The following is a 15,447-nucleotide window of genomic DNA, read 5'->3' on the forward strand; positions in this document are numbered from 1 at the left end:
TGGCGTGGAATAATAACAGGCTTGTGCTGTGTGTCTGCAGATGTTGACGAGTGTGAGTCGAACCCGTGTCTGAACGGAGCCACCTGTCTGGATGGAGTCAACTCCTTCACCTGTCTGTGCCTGCCCAGCTACGCAGGAGAGCTCTGTGAACAAGGTCAGCCGCTCCTCAATAATTACATTCAATAACTGTTCCAGATGAAAGCACTACTGAAATCTTTCATCATATAACACTTATCTATAATTCAAGCCTTGTTTGTGTTTGGATATCTATTGGTGATACTAGTTGATGGAATGTGTTTCATGTGGGAGGAGGGGCCGGAACTCGAACCACTGACCTTCTGGTTAGTGAAAAGCTTGATGTAACTCTAGCTCAAGTAACAAATGGATACAACATTTTTTCAAAAACAATAATATAGTGTAATATGTTCACATTAATTCAATAACTCAACCTTTTCAGCCGAATCCTACTTTGCAGGATTGACAGTGGGGTGCCACATTGCAAACAAAACACCTATTTATCCAGATTATCTGAAGCACTTTATTTGAAGGTAGAACTGAAAGTGGACAGAAGCCTGAAATGTTGCTAATAGTCTCTCCTGTCCTGAATATTGCTGAATATTATTGTCCTACTGAATATTATTGTTGGGTGTTTGTATGGGAGATTCATTTGTGAATAGCCAAAGCTTTGACAGACAGAGAGAGATGAGGACAACAAACTGACCTGAATGTTTTTGGCTTTTGTTTCTTCAGGGGATCATCAAGACTAGTTTGGTTATTCAACACACTTCTCACATCTTGCAAATTTAGTTGAAATATGTAACCCTGTCACATTCTCCTGTTGATGTCCCAGTGGCAATGCTAGCAACATAATTTGAGACTTGTGATGCACAAAATTATTATTAAGATTAAAATAGCTATTCATAATTAATATTGATACAGAATAATGTTAGATTACAGTTTATTAATAATAATAATAATAATACACAGGTTCAAAGTTTCAAAGCATTCGGGTCAGATTTCATGTTTTTTCTTTTAAAATAGAAACATATTCTTTCAACACAGATACGTAGAGGTTTCTTTATCATATGGCACTTACTGTTGTTGACAGGTTTGTTTCTTTTTTGTCATAATGTTGCAGTTTTATCACTGATTATAAGCAAAGCTACGATTTTGTATCCAACCAAAAGTTAAGTTACATTCTTAGAAGAGATCTTATCATGTGTAGTAGGTACTATGTGCAGACAGGTGGATACATAATGTAGTCTTAGGTTATGACAACCTCTGGTCTCCAGCTGTCCTGCAGCACTGGGCGTTGGCTCCTCAGCAGATTAGTTCCAGCTTCTCGTCCAACATTTCTGTCATTACTCAGCAGCTAATTGAGGTTCAGGCCAACAAGTCGACTCCAGGGATTAATATTTTCCATGAAAATTCACCATTTTTAAGGGGTTGACATTGTAAAATGTCTTCCTGTTATTCTATGGGCAGGAGTAAGGCGTTATTATTTTAGAATATGAAATGATAAGGCCACATTCCTCTTTTACATACTACAGTGTAATTGTAGTATATGGTGTAACATTAAAATAATGGCTAATGCATCAGTTCAGTTATTCTAGTAACAGCTTTAATAGGAAAGGGATTGTTAAAGTCCATTGTCAAAGTTTATCACTGACCTGCCTACAATTATTTCTTGAACTTGAATGACTGAGCACATATTTGACATTAATACATTAAAGAGATTTATGCATCATATATTCTTACATGTTTACAATTCACACATTTATACCGACTGAAAGCTCCCTTTAAGTTCCTGGGGGAAAAAGACACCAATTTTAAGTTTTGCATTGTTTAAAGGGACTCTTACCTTTGTTGCATTTGAGAATTACAGCACATTCGAATCATCCCGCCTTCCTCCAATGCCCCACCCCCTCGTTCCCATCCGCAGTGTTTTTTCTTTTGTTTTTCCCCCTGGGAGCGGCTGTTTCAGTACGCCGTGGACCACTTTGGTCTGCCATCGTCAGTCGCTACTGTCGATACGGTCGCTACTCGCTACTGTCTGCCGTGGAATCAAAACAAACCCTATAGTTGAGGACGCGCCTTGATGACGCGGGCCCGAATGCGCCACAAGAAGCAGACGGGCTTCCTGTCTGTTTCCATGCAGCAAACAGACAGGTCTGTCGGCCAATAAGGTCCTTCGGTCCGAAGAATTTTATTGGTTGAAGTTTTCACTAAATATTACGAGAGTGAAATAATTGTTTGCTTTAACTCCTGGTGGGTCTGTCTTGCATTTTAGAGTGTCATTACCTTATTAATACCAATTTAACCTTATCCACAAAAAGTGTAAAAATGCAACAAAGGTAAGAGTCCCTTAAAGTACAATGTAACTAGAAAGTAAAAGTAAACGTATCTACTCCCACTATGCAGTATGCATATTGGTCTCTGTCAGATTTATATTACCTCATACTAAATGTATAATTATTAATGGCGCATTAACATTAAGCAAAAATAGAGGGGATTCTGGTTTCTACATAATTCTATGACTTAATATACTGTTCAACTTACTGTATATTCTTATTTATATTAATCTACAAAGTAACCAATTAATATAAAGGTAGTGATGTAATAACTATGGCCTCTTAAAATGTTGTAGGTATAGATGTGTATGCAATAGCATTCAAGTAAAACACTCAAGTAAAGTAAAAGTTTCTAAGTAGTAAATGTACAAAGTTAATTTTGATCAGCATTGGTTTAAATATATCAAAATTTGAACATCTTTATTTATTAATGTATTTTTTGCAATCCTCTTTTCATTATCACTCCATTACGAAAAGTAGTATAAACAAGAAGTGGAAATCCCAGTGAGCAGGATGATCAATGTGAATGCATTTAAAGGTTGTATGCAACTTGGATGTAAATACAATCCCTGTGTAGTTTATACAGTGCATCTTCTTACAGTAGTTGGCAGACAGAGGAGCGGACACAGATGTGCTCTCGTAGTTTTCTGCCAGTGGAAAGAAGGAGAAAGAAACAGATAATTGCTCCATTATTTTGCCAGAAAGCTTTTGCAGCTGTGTGGCTAAATACTGCCTCAGACTTATTAAACTCTTTATTAAAGGCAGCCAGGCTCCCCCTCATCTTCTGGAAGAAGCACTGTTTGGGCTGGCCTTCTGTACCCAACCAATTCCCTCTTTATATTAGAATAGTGCTGTGTGACTTTCAAACTGCCAGAGGGAGAGTCATGGTATACTGCTCCACATTTATTAGTGGGCATGGAGACCTCACCTGACCCTCCAGGTGGCTACACAGCTGAGTTGTCAAGATGAAGTGGGCTGATGATAGCTTATATCCCAAAGCCTCGACAGCAACTTTCCATCACGGCTTTATTGGCATGCACATTATCCTGAAGCCATTGATACAAAGCAGCCATTGTTTACCGAGCCTGCCAAAGCAGAGAGCTGATTATATAGTTTAAAGTCATTGCATATCAAACTAAATGTGTGTGTGTTGGCCTGAACTGTGTGTAAGAGTGTGTGCATGTGCATGTGTGTGTATGTGTGTGCTTCACCTGCAGACAACTGGAGAGTTGTGAGGGTTAATGAAGTCCAACTGTATGTTACTGAGCTTATTCAATTAGGGGCCATTGTTCCCCAGCTGGGCCTCAACTCCTGACTCTCTCTCTCTCTCTCTCTCTCTCTCTCTCTCTCTCTCTCTCTCTCTCTCTCTCTCTCTCTCTCTCACTCACTCTCGCTCTTGTTCTCGCTCTCTAGCTCTCTCTCTCTCTTGCCTGAACAACAGTTTGATGAGAAATAAACAAATCAGAGCTGATGTGTAGCTACAATAGGCTCAATGTTACAACAATGTGGGTCCAAACCAACTTGCTGTGGACTACAGTCACAGTATTAAGAGTCTTGTTCCAAACAGGACTGTTACACAGAATGTGAATTATATTTAATCACACACTATAAAACCAACCACCACATCGAGACTAGAACATTTCTAAATCAGAGAACGAGTGGACATCTTCTGTTTGTTGATTATCGAGAGTTTGCAAGCCAGTTGCTCTATGTTACCTTTTTGGTTCAAACAAACTCGGGTCTGTTTGCCTGTTTAGTGCGGCTTGTTCGGGGCCATGTGGAAGCTATTCTTACTCTGCGCTAGTGCCGTGTTTTGTTTACATCTATTTATTAATTTGGCCAAAGTGACCTACAAATTACAGACAAATGTTGCAGGTGCATTCAGGAAAATAAAGTGTACAGTACGTGCTTGGAATTGTTTTTCCGTTTTTTAAGAAAGTGCTGTAGAGTCAAATTAATTCAGACATTTTGGATTTCCTTCCTCATAGTAAATGGTGACAGTAGGACTAGCCATCTTTCATTTGCAGATCATATGGTACAGAGGTCTCATACACATGCATGAGGTAGTTGAGTTGGTTGGGTGCCGTGCTAGAGTTAACTCTGTTAGCACCAATAGGAAGCCTGTAGAGGCTCTGTGCATACTTGTATTAACATGTGTTTCTAATCTGATCATAAGCTGCACAGCTCTAAGTTCGTCAGTGCAAACCTGGCAAGAAAGCGCATCTCTACATGAGTTTCCAATGAGCACTATTGATTGTATCTTCCTACTCCTGCATACATGTAAACAAACACGTGCATTATTCCCATTTGCAGAGACTAAATAGGTTGTTGTTTTCGACTGGTGGGAGGCAGCAGTGCACTTCCCATGCCTAGTCTCAAGAAGGAGAAATTAATATAATAAGGACTGGTCCTCTTCTTTGGTGTGGTCCAGACAAATCAAATCAACCAAGATGTGTGACGTACTTGTCATACTTCTACATGGACTTTTTATTTTTATTTTCAGACATTGTGGACAAAGCAAACATGCACACTGAATTAGTAGCTTTAATTTTTTTTTCCATCTTATAAAAATTAATACTCAGCCCAACCCTTCCTCAGATTGGGTTACGTTTAGTGTTAGAGAAGAAATAACATCAAGCCACTCAGGGGCAGAGTAGGGTCTTCATCCAACGTTGAGGGAAAATAACATGAACAAGTGTAAATTAGTAAGTAGGCTACTTCAACTTACACTGAGGACATCAGTTAAAAGAGCTCTCATGCGTCCTAGAACACCTCTGAATATGGTCTTAGTGATCAGATCTCAAATGTGTCAATGTTTCTTGGGTGCATTCACCTCTGTACTTAGAGCTGTCCACTAGTGACCAGATCACTTGAAACTCAAGTCAGTGCCAGGTCTGAGCAGGGCCAGATAAAAATGAAATGAGGAGTGACATTAGCTTTCTTCAGCTGGAAGAAGTTCAGATGTGATGCTCCACCTTGGACCATTTGCGGGTGTTAAACTGTTCGTGCTGCAGTCTAGCCAGAACAATGTTAACAGTAATCACAGCCAGAAATGACCAGTGGTGACATGACTTGTTGATAGGTGCAACATTCTCAGTGAAAGTTCTATCATCAAATCATAGTATAATTTCAACGATACTTTAGAACGCAGACTGAAGGTGCCGGGGATTGAACCACTTAACTTTTGGTTAGTGGACAACTCTCTCTACCAGCTAAGCTGGAGCTGCATTGGAGGCATTCATTCATTCATACTAAGTATCATCAAGTACTGTGAAATCCACTGCTGAGTCAGTACAACTGTCAGCAGGCTTATTGTTTGTATTAGTACAGGATCAAACAATAAAATCTTCACCACTGGGTGAATAGAAACAGTATGTCATTGTAACGTTTTTGGTGTTTTTACAAATTTATTAAATATTAAGCAACACAGTTATTTCACTATTTCCTTTCCTTGTGTCCCTCTCTGCAGACACTGAGATGTGTGGATTTGGTTGGCAGAAGTTCCAGTCCCACTGCTATAAGTACTTCACACACCGTCGCACCTGGGACGCTGCTGAGAGGGAGTGCCGGTTGCATGGCGCCCACCTGGCCAGTATCCTGTCACAGGAGGAACACCTGTTTGTCAATCGTAAGTCTACGATGTGGCACAGGCGCAGTCCAATCGAGCTACAGCTGTGTTGCGGCATTCTCAGTCATTATAGATAGAAGATAGATAATCTTCTTTAACATAATCTTCCAAACAATTCTAATTATCATTGAATTCTACTGAGAAGCTGAGCTTACAAGTCGACACTCCAAGTCCAAATCCAACGTCAGATAAAAAAAAAAATAGTAACTCTATTTTTGTGCCTCCCATTGATAAACACAAGTCAGTAAACATGCATCTCTAAAGCAGGTCTAGAACTGTTTTGGAGAGCTAAAGCCTCAATGCTGTGTAAGTCTGTGCCTTAATCCACAGATGAGTGTCAGGAAGATAGAATGAGTAATAAAATGTAGTTTGTTTAAACAGAGAGGATACACAGAGTTTCCATGAAAAACCAAAGCTCATTGTGTTTTCAACATGTTGACGTTCAGTTTATTTGGCAAAGCTGTGGACTGAGAAGAAATGGGCTTGTGCAGTTTCCAAACATTTCCTCTGCTTCCAGCTCTCTCTCATGTGTTCACTCACACCCTTGATTATTGTCCTCTGCCCCTGATGCCATGCACATGTTTAAACCACAAACAAACTCTCCTCAAAAGCATGTGCAGTGGGATAATCCTGATCCCATGCGTTCCAGGTAGCCGCTAACCAGCTGCTTTTTTGCTAAAGTTTAGGGCTGCTCTCTGACATTAAAACCTTCCCCATGTTTCTTCCTGTGCAAGTTACATATATGCAAACTTACAGTTAGTTTCTGGTGTGTTTTGCTCTGCAGGTCTGGGCAGCGATTACCAGTGGATTGGCCTTAATGACAAGATGTTTGAGAGGGACTTCAGGTGGACTGATGGCCGGCCAATGGTAAGACAATCACACAGTTTAATAGAGTGGTCTGCAGACAACTGTGTCTGCTCTATCTCTACCGATGGCAATGTTATTGGTCCTCTTGCATCTAGACTGAACTGAGTCATTGTCTGTTTGATGGATTGCCAAGAAATTGAGTTCTGACATTCTCAGGTCCCAGAGGATGAATCTGGCTTATTTTGTTAATCCTCTGACTTTTCCTTTATGGCACCCTGAGGTTGACAATTGTGGTTTTGGGTGAAATATCTCAACCACCATTGGATGGATTGTCATGACTTTCAATTATTTTTTTTTAAGAAGCAGACAAGGTAGAAGTTTATCAAGTTTTCTTTTCAGACTTATTTAAGGTGCTGAGTATGCAGTGGAAATGGAGGATGATGAGAGGAGAGGGACTGAAATCTGACACTGGGGTGACTCTGTTGTTGTAATGTGTTATCATTCAGAATAGGGGCACACCCTTACTGGGGTGAACTTTGTTAAGAGTTGTATGTGTGCATACAGTAGAGTACCTGTTTTGTACAGGGCAACAACATGCAGACAGTCAGTGTGTTCATTGTCTCTTTTTCGTGGTCATGTCTAATTGTTCAAACTACACAAACTAATCGTATCTGTGGATTAAAGTCTCAGGAAGCGTTTAGTCTGTTTAAGGCTGTGGTGATGGTTGTCTCAGTAGCACCACTCTCTGGTCTCTCAAGGACTTACACCCAGCAACATGTGATGAAAAATCACCATCCCCTCATGGGGAGAGGCAGGGCTTCCTTACACAGACATATGTTTCTGTATATTTGAGCTCTATAAACTGTGGCAGGGTAATAGTGAAAATCATCTTAAGTTTTCCGCATATGATGAACTTGTGACCCAGTTTTGAGATTTTTAAGGCAGTGTACAGAGGTATTAAGTACTGACTTTTTTTACAGTGCACATCAAAGTAGTACAAACAAATTGTGTTCTGACAGCAATACGACCACTGGAGGCCGAACCAGCCGGACAGCTTCTTCCAGTCAGGAGAGGACTGTGTGGTGATGATTTGGCACGAGGGAGGACAGTGGAACGATGTGCCCTGCAACTATCACCTGACTTTCACCTGCAAAAAGGGAACAGGTATGATCATGAAGTAACACACAAAAGTTTCAAAATAAGATTTCTCTGACCCTGCTGACGTTTGTGAGGGGCTTTAAGTCGAAATGCTGCTAACATTTCCTTAGCTTTTCTTTGTGATAACTTAAGATCGAGCCATGTGATGACTGAAATCCTTCATCTGGTTAAAATATGTAATTAAAATCCACCAAGATCTGAAGTTGAATTATAAAATGAAACACTGACAAATGTACAAAGAGGATTTGATGCCACTGCAAGTGACCAAATGAAACGCGCTGTTATCTTGAATAACAAGTTGGAAAATATAATATAACACAACATTATTTAAGAACGTGACTCAACAACATGAACAACACAGGTCTAGTTTGAAAAAAAAAATTGGAAAAGTTACATATTAACGCTTTCAAATGACTGACTGAATGGAAATATAGACTGGTCCTCACTAGCAACAAGATGAGAACTCAGCTCTATCATATTTATGTAGAAAGACTAACAAAAGCCTCAGTCACTTATCATGTTTAAATCCGATGCTCTCCAGATCAGATCTCAGAAACGTTAAAATCCAGTTAGCCCCTGGGCACACTGCCCACAGCTACTTTTGAAAATTTTAAAATTTCTGATTTAATTTCTCTTTTTTGTTTGCTTCAATTAAGTGGCATGTGGACAGCCTCCTGTGGTGAAAGACACGCGAGTGTTTGGGGCCATGAAGCCTCGATATGAGATCAACTCCCTGCTACGCTATCACTGTAAACAGGGATTCATCCAGAGACATGCCCCTACGATACGCTGCCGTGCAAACGGCCAATGGGACACGCCCAGAGTCACCTGCACCAGCCGTGAGTATCAACAACAGACTCTAGGACAATGTACTGTCTCAGCACTTTCCTTCATTATTACAATCCTGTACAATGTTTTGAAGTGTTCTCACTTATTAATCTATATTCTTATAAATCTTTTCTCTTAGCTGCAACTTACCACAAGTCATTTGCTCCCCGGCACCGGAACAACAACAACAACAGCGAGCAACAAAACAGCCACCAGAACCATCACATTCATCCCAGCAAGACTCATCAGAAAGAAACTCAAAACCAAGAGCAACAGCAGAGTTACAGCTTCCTGCAGAGCTTCTGGAACCCTTTTCAGAAGCGAGTCCAGGAGCAGCCGAGGGAGAAGAGGGAAGTGCATGTACAAACACACAGGGAAGATCAGATGAGACACTGATTCGGTTTGGGGCTTTTATAAATCAGCTATGGTGTGGCAGCCAATCACAGCAGGCCTGCCATCACGTTGCAGAGTCATCGATAGACAGATAGAGCGGTGTACTGAACTGTCTATCAATGGCTCTGAAAAGAACAAGGGGATGTTGTATCAGCAAATTGTCCACAAACACTCCAGGATCTGAACAGTAACACAAATGAGAAGTTAGTATATTCAGCAAGTTAAATCAGACTATATCACATCTGCCTATAATGCCACAATGTTCTTAACAGGAAGGTGCTGTAATCATGTCACTGTGTGGTTAACTTAATCGTCAGATACCACATAGCTGGTCTGTGAAATCAGATTTTTGTTCTGTGTTCACTTTCTCCTGAACCGACAGAGAATCTGAAAACACTTTGTCAACCCAGTGACATGTGGGAAATCTTAGTTAAAAGGTGCACTGTGTTTTTTGTATTTTTATGAACCAACAAAGATATATAGCATATTTAGATATAACATATTTACTTTCATTGTTTCTCAACAAAAAGAGTATGAACTGTGAGGCCTAATGCTATAAACTAGCAGGGAAGGGAATGGACCTTAACATTTGTTTTGGCTACTGCTTTGTTATATGCATGACCCCAGACCTTGAACATTTCTATAGGCTCACACTTGAGATGTTTGCTAATGTTTTCAAAATTGGGATAGGTCACAAAAGTCCATTTTCCATAAGATAATAAGTTAATATATTGTAATTTTAGCCATACAAACTTACAGACAAAATGTCAGTGGTCGATCTGTATTGTGGGTAATGTAGGGGTCAGGTTGTTACCAAGACGAATAATACATTTTAAATATTTACTGCATATAAAGATGGACAACACGGAACACAGCAGCTCCCCAAGAGTGAAGTGTCTCAATTTCTACCTAGTGTCTGGCAGCAGTATAGAGCAGGTCATAAATCCTGCCTCCTCCATGTTAATGGAGAGTCAAAGTCAAAGTACGCGTTAAATACATTTTCCCCAAAGACGGTATCTCTCATTTTAGGTAGTTCTAATCACACTGATTTATGTTGAAGTGTACATTTTTCCAGTCAAATTGGAGTTGGTAAGTCATTTGATAAAAACAAACTGAAACATCATGGTTGAAAGCTTAGACTGAATCGTGTTTGGTTTAGCACATGTATCAATGGGACACTTCATACCCAGATTGCTATGGCTTGTCTGTGGCTCCAAATGGCCAATATGGTGTTGTTCGACACAGAGACAAGATGTTAACAAAACTCTGTAAACCTGTTGCTCCATAGTGCTAATGTGCCACTATAAATTAACTTAATCCCCACAAGGTACCTTTAATATAGGGAAGATACTGCCCATACTAAATAAGCAGTAGTGTAAGTCTCAAAACCAAAACACACTATTCATTGAAATATTTGTGTTTTATTTTAATACAAGCTCATCCAGTATTTAGAATAGTTATTATGTTATTGATAGACTATAAAAAAACATGAATTCATCACTTTAAATTATTATCATGAAACATCTTCAGTTTGTCTAGTTTCGGGCTGTGCTGCTTACTATGACAATTATTTTGTACTGGTTTATCTCCCTCGTAGTTTTTTTGTACAAAAATATTTTAACACAGAAAATGATTTTTAAAGGAGAGATGGGAGATTTAAAGAGTGGCACACAGAGCTAAAGAGAGGTCGATATATTATTATGAATGTGTGTGCTGTGGCTATTAATCATAGGATATATAATATAGATACTATATAAAGCCATATGAATTTAACTTATTGTATACTTTAAACCTATGAATGGACTGTGATATCAAATAAAGGTCATAGGAAGTAGTTCTGTTAGGATGACTTCCTTTCTGTTTACTGTCATGCTGTTTCTTGCGGAGAGAACTTCTCATCATTTACAACAGTCCAATGCTGCCGTCCTGGTTGTTCGCTGCATTTGTTTAGCAACCTTAGCTATTCGAGCTGTTGGGGCCTCTTATTTTGCTGTGGGTATTTGAGAGTATTTCGCTTGAAAATGTTCTACATAGTTATGCTGGGTTTTGTAAGTGTTCTCAGCTAAATGTAGTTTGTTGCTTTCTGGTGCACATGTGGAAACTGTGTTTTTAACTCAACTGATATGGGAATGTGAAAAAGCCACATAGAGGCAACTTAAACATCATCCACAATATTTTGTAATTGATCCTGACACATTTTAGGTAGTTTTTTTTTTCATGTTCTTCAAACTTTTTCCTTTTTCTATATTGTTTGTCCATGTATATGCATTTTTAAAAGTTCTTTTTCTACTCTGTGTGGTTGATAGGGTTTACTGTGTCTGTGGCACAAGAGCTTATGTTTTATGTTACTGTGTCGTTTTCCAGTCAAGTTACTGTAAAATGTTCATCATCCTGGTTTCATTGTCATTGTCAGCTGTTTGTGCAATAATACCAACTCATACATCAACCTGTTCTGCTTGTGGAGCTTTATTCCGAATCACAGTATTTTAATGAAGAGCCTTGCAACAAGTTCAATTATTTCTTTCTTGATCTGGGTGGTTAACACTGATTTGAGGCAGTTTCCATTCCAAATTATTATTGGTATATTTCCAAACACACAGTTTTATTTCAGAGGATTAACGGAGATGGGAAGTTGCAAGAGCCCGGTGCATAGGTGACACACTCAAATGATTTGTGAATATAGGCTACACAAATAAAAATGTATTGAAGATTGACACACATAACTTGTTAGCTTTGAATGTTTGATTATTTTTGATAATAGGTAGAAATATTGAGTATATCCAGACTCATCCTTTAACTCAGCTTGTCAGTCCGGTCTGCCGTAAGAGAAGAGTTTCAAAGGATGATGTGTCGTGAGTGAGCAGATAAGGACATTTTAATTAAGTTGCTTCCACGTTGATTTTCACCTTTATAACAATAACCATATGTTAAATAATATAAACATTACATAGGCTTATTAGTAGACTTTTGAAGTAAATGAATGCAGATGTAAAGTGCCTCGAGATCATGTATGTTATGATTTGGCGCTGTATAATCGAATGGCTGTCTGACACCTGAGTTGTCCTACTCTGCCACAGTCAAACAAACAGCCTTCTACAAACGTAAAAACCCAACACGTCACCTACAATATCGTCACTCAGTTCCTAAAACAGTTATGTGCTTTGGCAACATTCTGTATTTCAGTTGCAAAATCCACTGAAAGCAGCACCATGAATGGCCTTGGTGTTTCTGTCAGGAAAACATTTGTGTAAGCAGCACCACTCCCTTTGGAAACACGTTGAGCACATTACTGCATTACACAAGAACTGCACCTGCACTCTCTCTGCAAACAGCCATCCTAAAGTTCATTTCAGCCCAACATGAATGGTGCTGACTTTTCTTTTCTTTTGGATGTCTCATAAAATGTCATGATGTATTTTTGGATGATAGGTGACCTCAGTGAGTCTTGTGTAAAGAGACAGAGACAGAGACATAGTTTATGTATTCTTTTATTGTGCTTTGTCTTTGGGTCCCTTGTATGGTGCAGTTATGAACTTAGCTCCTGATGAGAAAAGTTAGTCCCACAATACACAAAATAAAGGCAATAGATTAGCTGTTTCTTTAAACCTTTAAAGACATTTAGTGAAATATGCTTATTCACTTTTTGAACTATGACGTGTGATCTGCTTAGTTCTGTATAAGGACTTGAACAATGGGGAAACAGATAGCTTCTCTAAAGCTTTCTTAAAAACAACCTACATTTTGTTTCAAGTTCAGTTAATAAGTCGGCGATAGAGGCACTTGCTGTTTCCGTCTATTTCTAGTCTTTATGCAATGCTAAGCTGTAGTAATCATCAACAGACAGATATGAATCGCAATCTGCACCTGTAAATTAATTTTATGTATTACCATTAAAATTCACATGTTACATCTTGTGTTTAATTCATACTCAAACATAAATGTAAAAACAACCAGTCATAGTTTTATGGTTTGTTCTCGAGCTGTCGCTGTTTTCTCAGCGTGGAAACTCACTGCACACCCTTCACCAGGCTCAGGTGAATGACCTCAACCAGCGTCTGTGCAAGCTCGAACTGGGTGTGCTAAGAATGATCAATGTGCACCGTTAATGATACCCTCTGATGGAAGAAACCCTCAGCACCTCCATGCAGGAATTATTGGTATTTTGAATGTATTATATTCTGTCTCCTTCAGCAGGCCGCTGCAGGTTGGCTGCTTTGTCTGAACGGTGAGCCAGAGACAGGTCGGCCAGTTCAGAGCTGAGATAGCAATCAGGTTGCCAGTTGCTGCCAGGAAAAGCATGCTCACTCAGAACCTGGCTTAGTCCCATCAGTGACCTCAGCGCTCTGTACATTACTCTGTGATTCCATCACAAGTGTTTGTTCCGTAAAAGTCAACATTTTATCTATTTTACCTGCCATCCAGAAGTGGGTTAAATCTTCAACAGTGTCTAATGTCTGCCCAGAAAAGGCAGTGTTAATGGTGGCACCTAATCATTTTTTTTGCAAATTTTTTTTGCAAATTTTTGCAATATCAGCCCCAGCCCGGCCACAGCCCCTGATATTGTTACTTGGCTTATCTTCTTATAAATGTTGATGTGCTGTCCTGTCTATTTTTATTGTTTATCCCAGATGTTTTGCTGCTGTTCCCTTTAAATCTTTCAGTTTGTGCACCTAGTCCATGAATTTGTTTTCCCTTTGCTTTCCACTACATCATCATCTGAAGACGTTTTGGGCAGCACAGCGATCAAGAGCTAGAAAGTGTCATTCCACCGATAATGTTCAAAATGACTAATGTACATTCATCCACGTATCAGATTATTGTTGAGTTATTAATATTTGCTGAAAATCATATTGATTTTATTGTTGATTTGCTCACTCATAGTTTTCACGCTGACAAAAAAAATCATCACAAGTTTTTTGTTGACAAAGTTGCTAAAGATCAAATGTGTGAGCAATATTAACATTTTAATCCAATCTGTGCTGACACAAAAATACCCTTTAAAAGACATCCCACTACGGCATAACAGGTAAAATAATTTTTTTTTTCTATTGTCGCTCTCAGATTTGCACGTGTAACATTCTGTGACTGATTCGTAGAGTTAGGTTTGGAGCATTGGGGTCACAAATGGGTCTAAAGCGTTGGCTCTGCTCATTCACTATAAGAAACTACAGTCTTTGTATCAAAAATAGCAGTTTATCAAGGCGCTAGATAGATAGTGTGTAGATTTACACTGAGAGCTACTTTGCTGTGTTCTTGTTGAAGCTATGTCATGCTGTGAAGTTGAAGCCAAACAGAGATACAGCCACAAAGGTTTACTTCATTGTAACTATTCTGCAACACAATGCTTTTCCTAATATTGCAAGACATATTCTATTGCCAGATAAGATGAACTATTGTTTGCCTCATCCTCTTTTCTAGATATCTTCTTTATGTTCAGTGCAAAATCAACGTCTTCTTTTAGGACTGTGGATTGTTGTACTTTTACCACTTTTGTTTATGTAAACCAAAGCGACTTGGATAGTTTGGCCAGAAAGACATAAAATAAAAAAAAATGTAAATATTTCGACAGTATATCAAAAAATATTAAGTAACAGAAATACATCTTCAGATAATCACATTCTACATACTTAGAAAACAAGCAATGCTAACATTTGGATGTTCTTTTTCTAATAATTTTAGTGATGAGACTGATTTGGTCCAACACATTTGTATAAAAAACTAAAACACTGGACAATATGATGAAGTACAAAGTACCAGTCGTAGCACCTTGTTAGGAATGGACAGCAACGATCAGTTTGGTTGTGCTAGGCTTGTAGTCCTATCTGACAAGTTTGAGAGGATCTTAGCAACCTCTGTTGATGCCTCATTTCACCTGCATTTCATGGCTTGCAGTTGTTCCTGGTCTTGAATAAAACAAGATAAGTGCCCAAAGTATTATTCCAACGATGAGACATTTTGCTGTTAAATTATTGTCAGTTTATATGCGTGGTTCCTTCTTACTTCACATGCCTAGTCCATTCTTGAATGACAGTATGGCTGTCGCCCACCCTATCAACTCACCCCTCTCAAATGCATAGAGTGCTGCAGGAATGAGTCCTATATTCCAGAAATAAGTTAGTATTTTTACACTACCAGTACCTTGGCCCTGAAGGCTGTTTGGGTTTGTTTTTTTATTTCATGAATAAATTACATTAGTACACACACACACACTCATGATTTTTCTAAGAGTTACGTGTCTTACAAGTTGGAAGCTTGGTGGTGTTAAAGTTGTGTGTACATGAT

General features: G+C 39.0%; 1 protein-coding gene across 1 annotated transcript in view; it reads left to right on the forward strand.

The window, feature by feature from the left end:
* The window catches only part of LOC133000708 (versican core protein-like), a 29,490-nt gene extending 19,455 nt beyond the window's left edge, over positions 1–10,035 (forward strand). The window contains exons 12-17 of the mRNA XM_061070704.1: positions 41–154; positions 5,821–5,979; positions 6,764–6,846; positions 7,806–7,950; positions 8,601–8,783; positions 8,912–10,035. Coding sequence (XP_060926687.1) covers positions 41–154; positions 5,821–5,979; positions 6,764–6,846; positions 7,806–7,950; positions 8,601–8,783; positions 8,912–9,168 — 941 coding nt within the window. The 3' untranslated portion in view covers positions 9,169–10,035. The remainder of the gene's footprint in view (positions 1–40; positions 155–5,820; positions 5,980–6,763; positions 6,847–7,805; positions 7,951–8,600; positions 8,784–8,911) is intronic.
* Positions 10,036–15,447: the final 5,412 nt, after the last annotated feature.

This window comes from Limanda limanda, chromosome 1, assembly GCF_963576545.1.
Source record: "Limanda limanda chromosome 1, fLimLim1.1, whole genome shotgun sequence".
NCBI classification, from domain to species: domain Eukaryota; kingdom Metazoa; phylum Chordata; class Actinopteri; order Pleuronectiformes; family Pleuronectidae; genus Limanda; species Limanda limanda.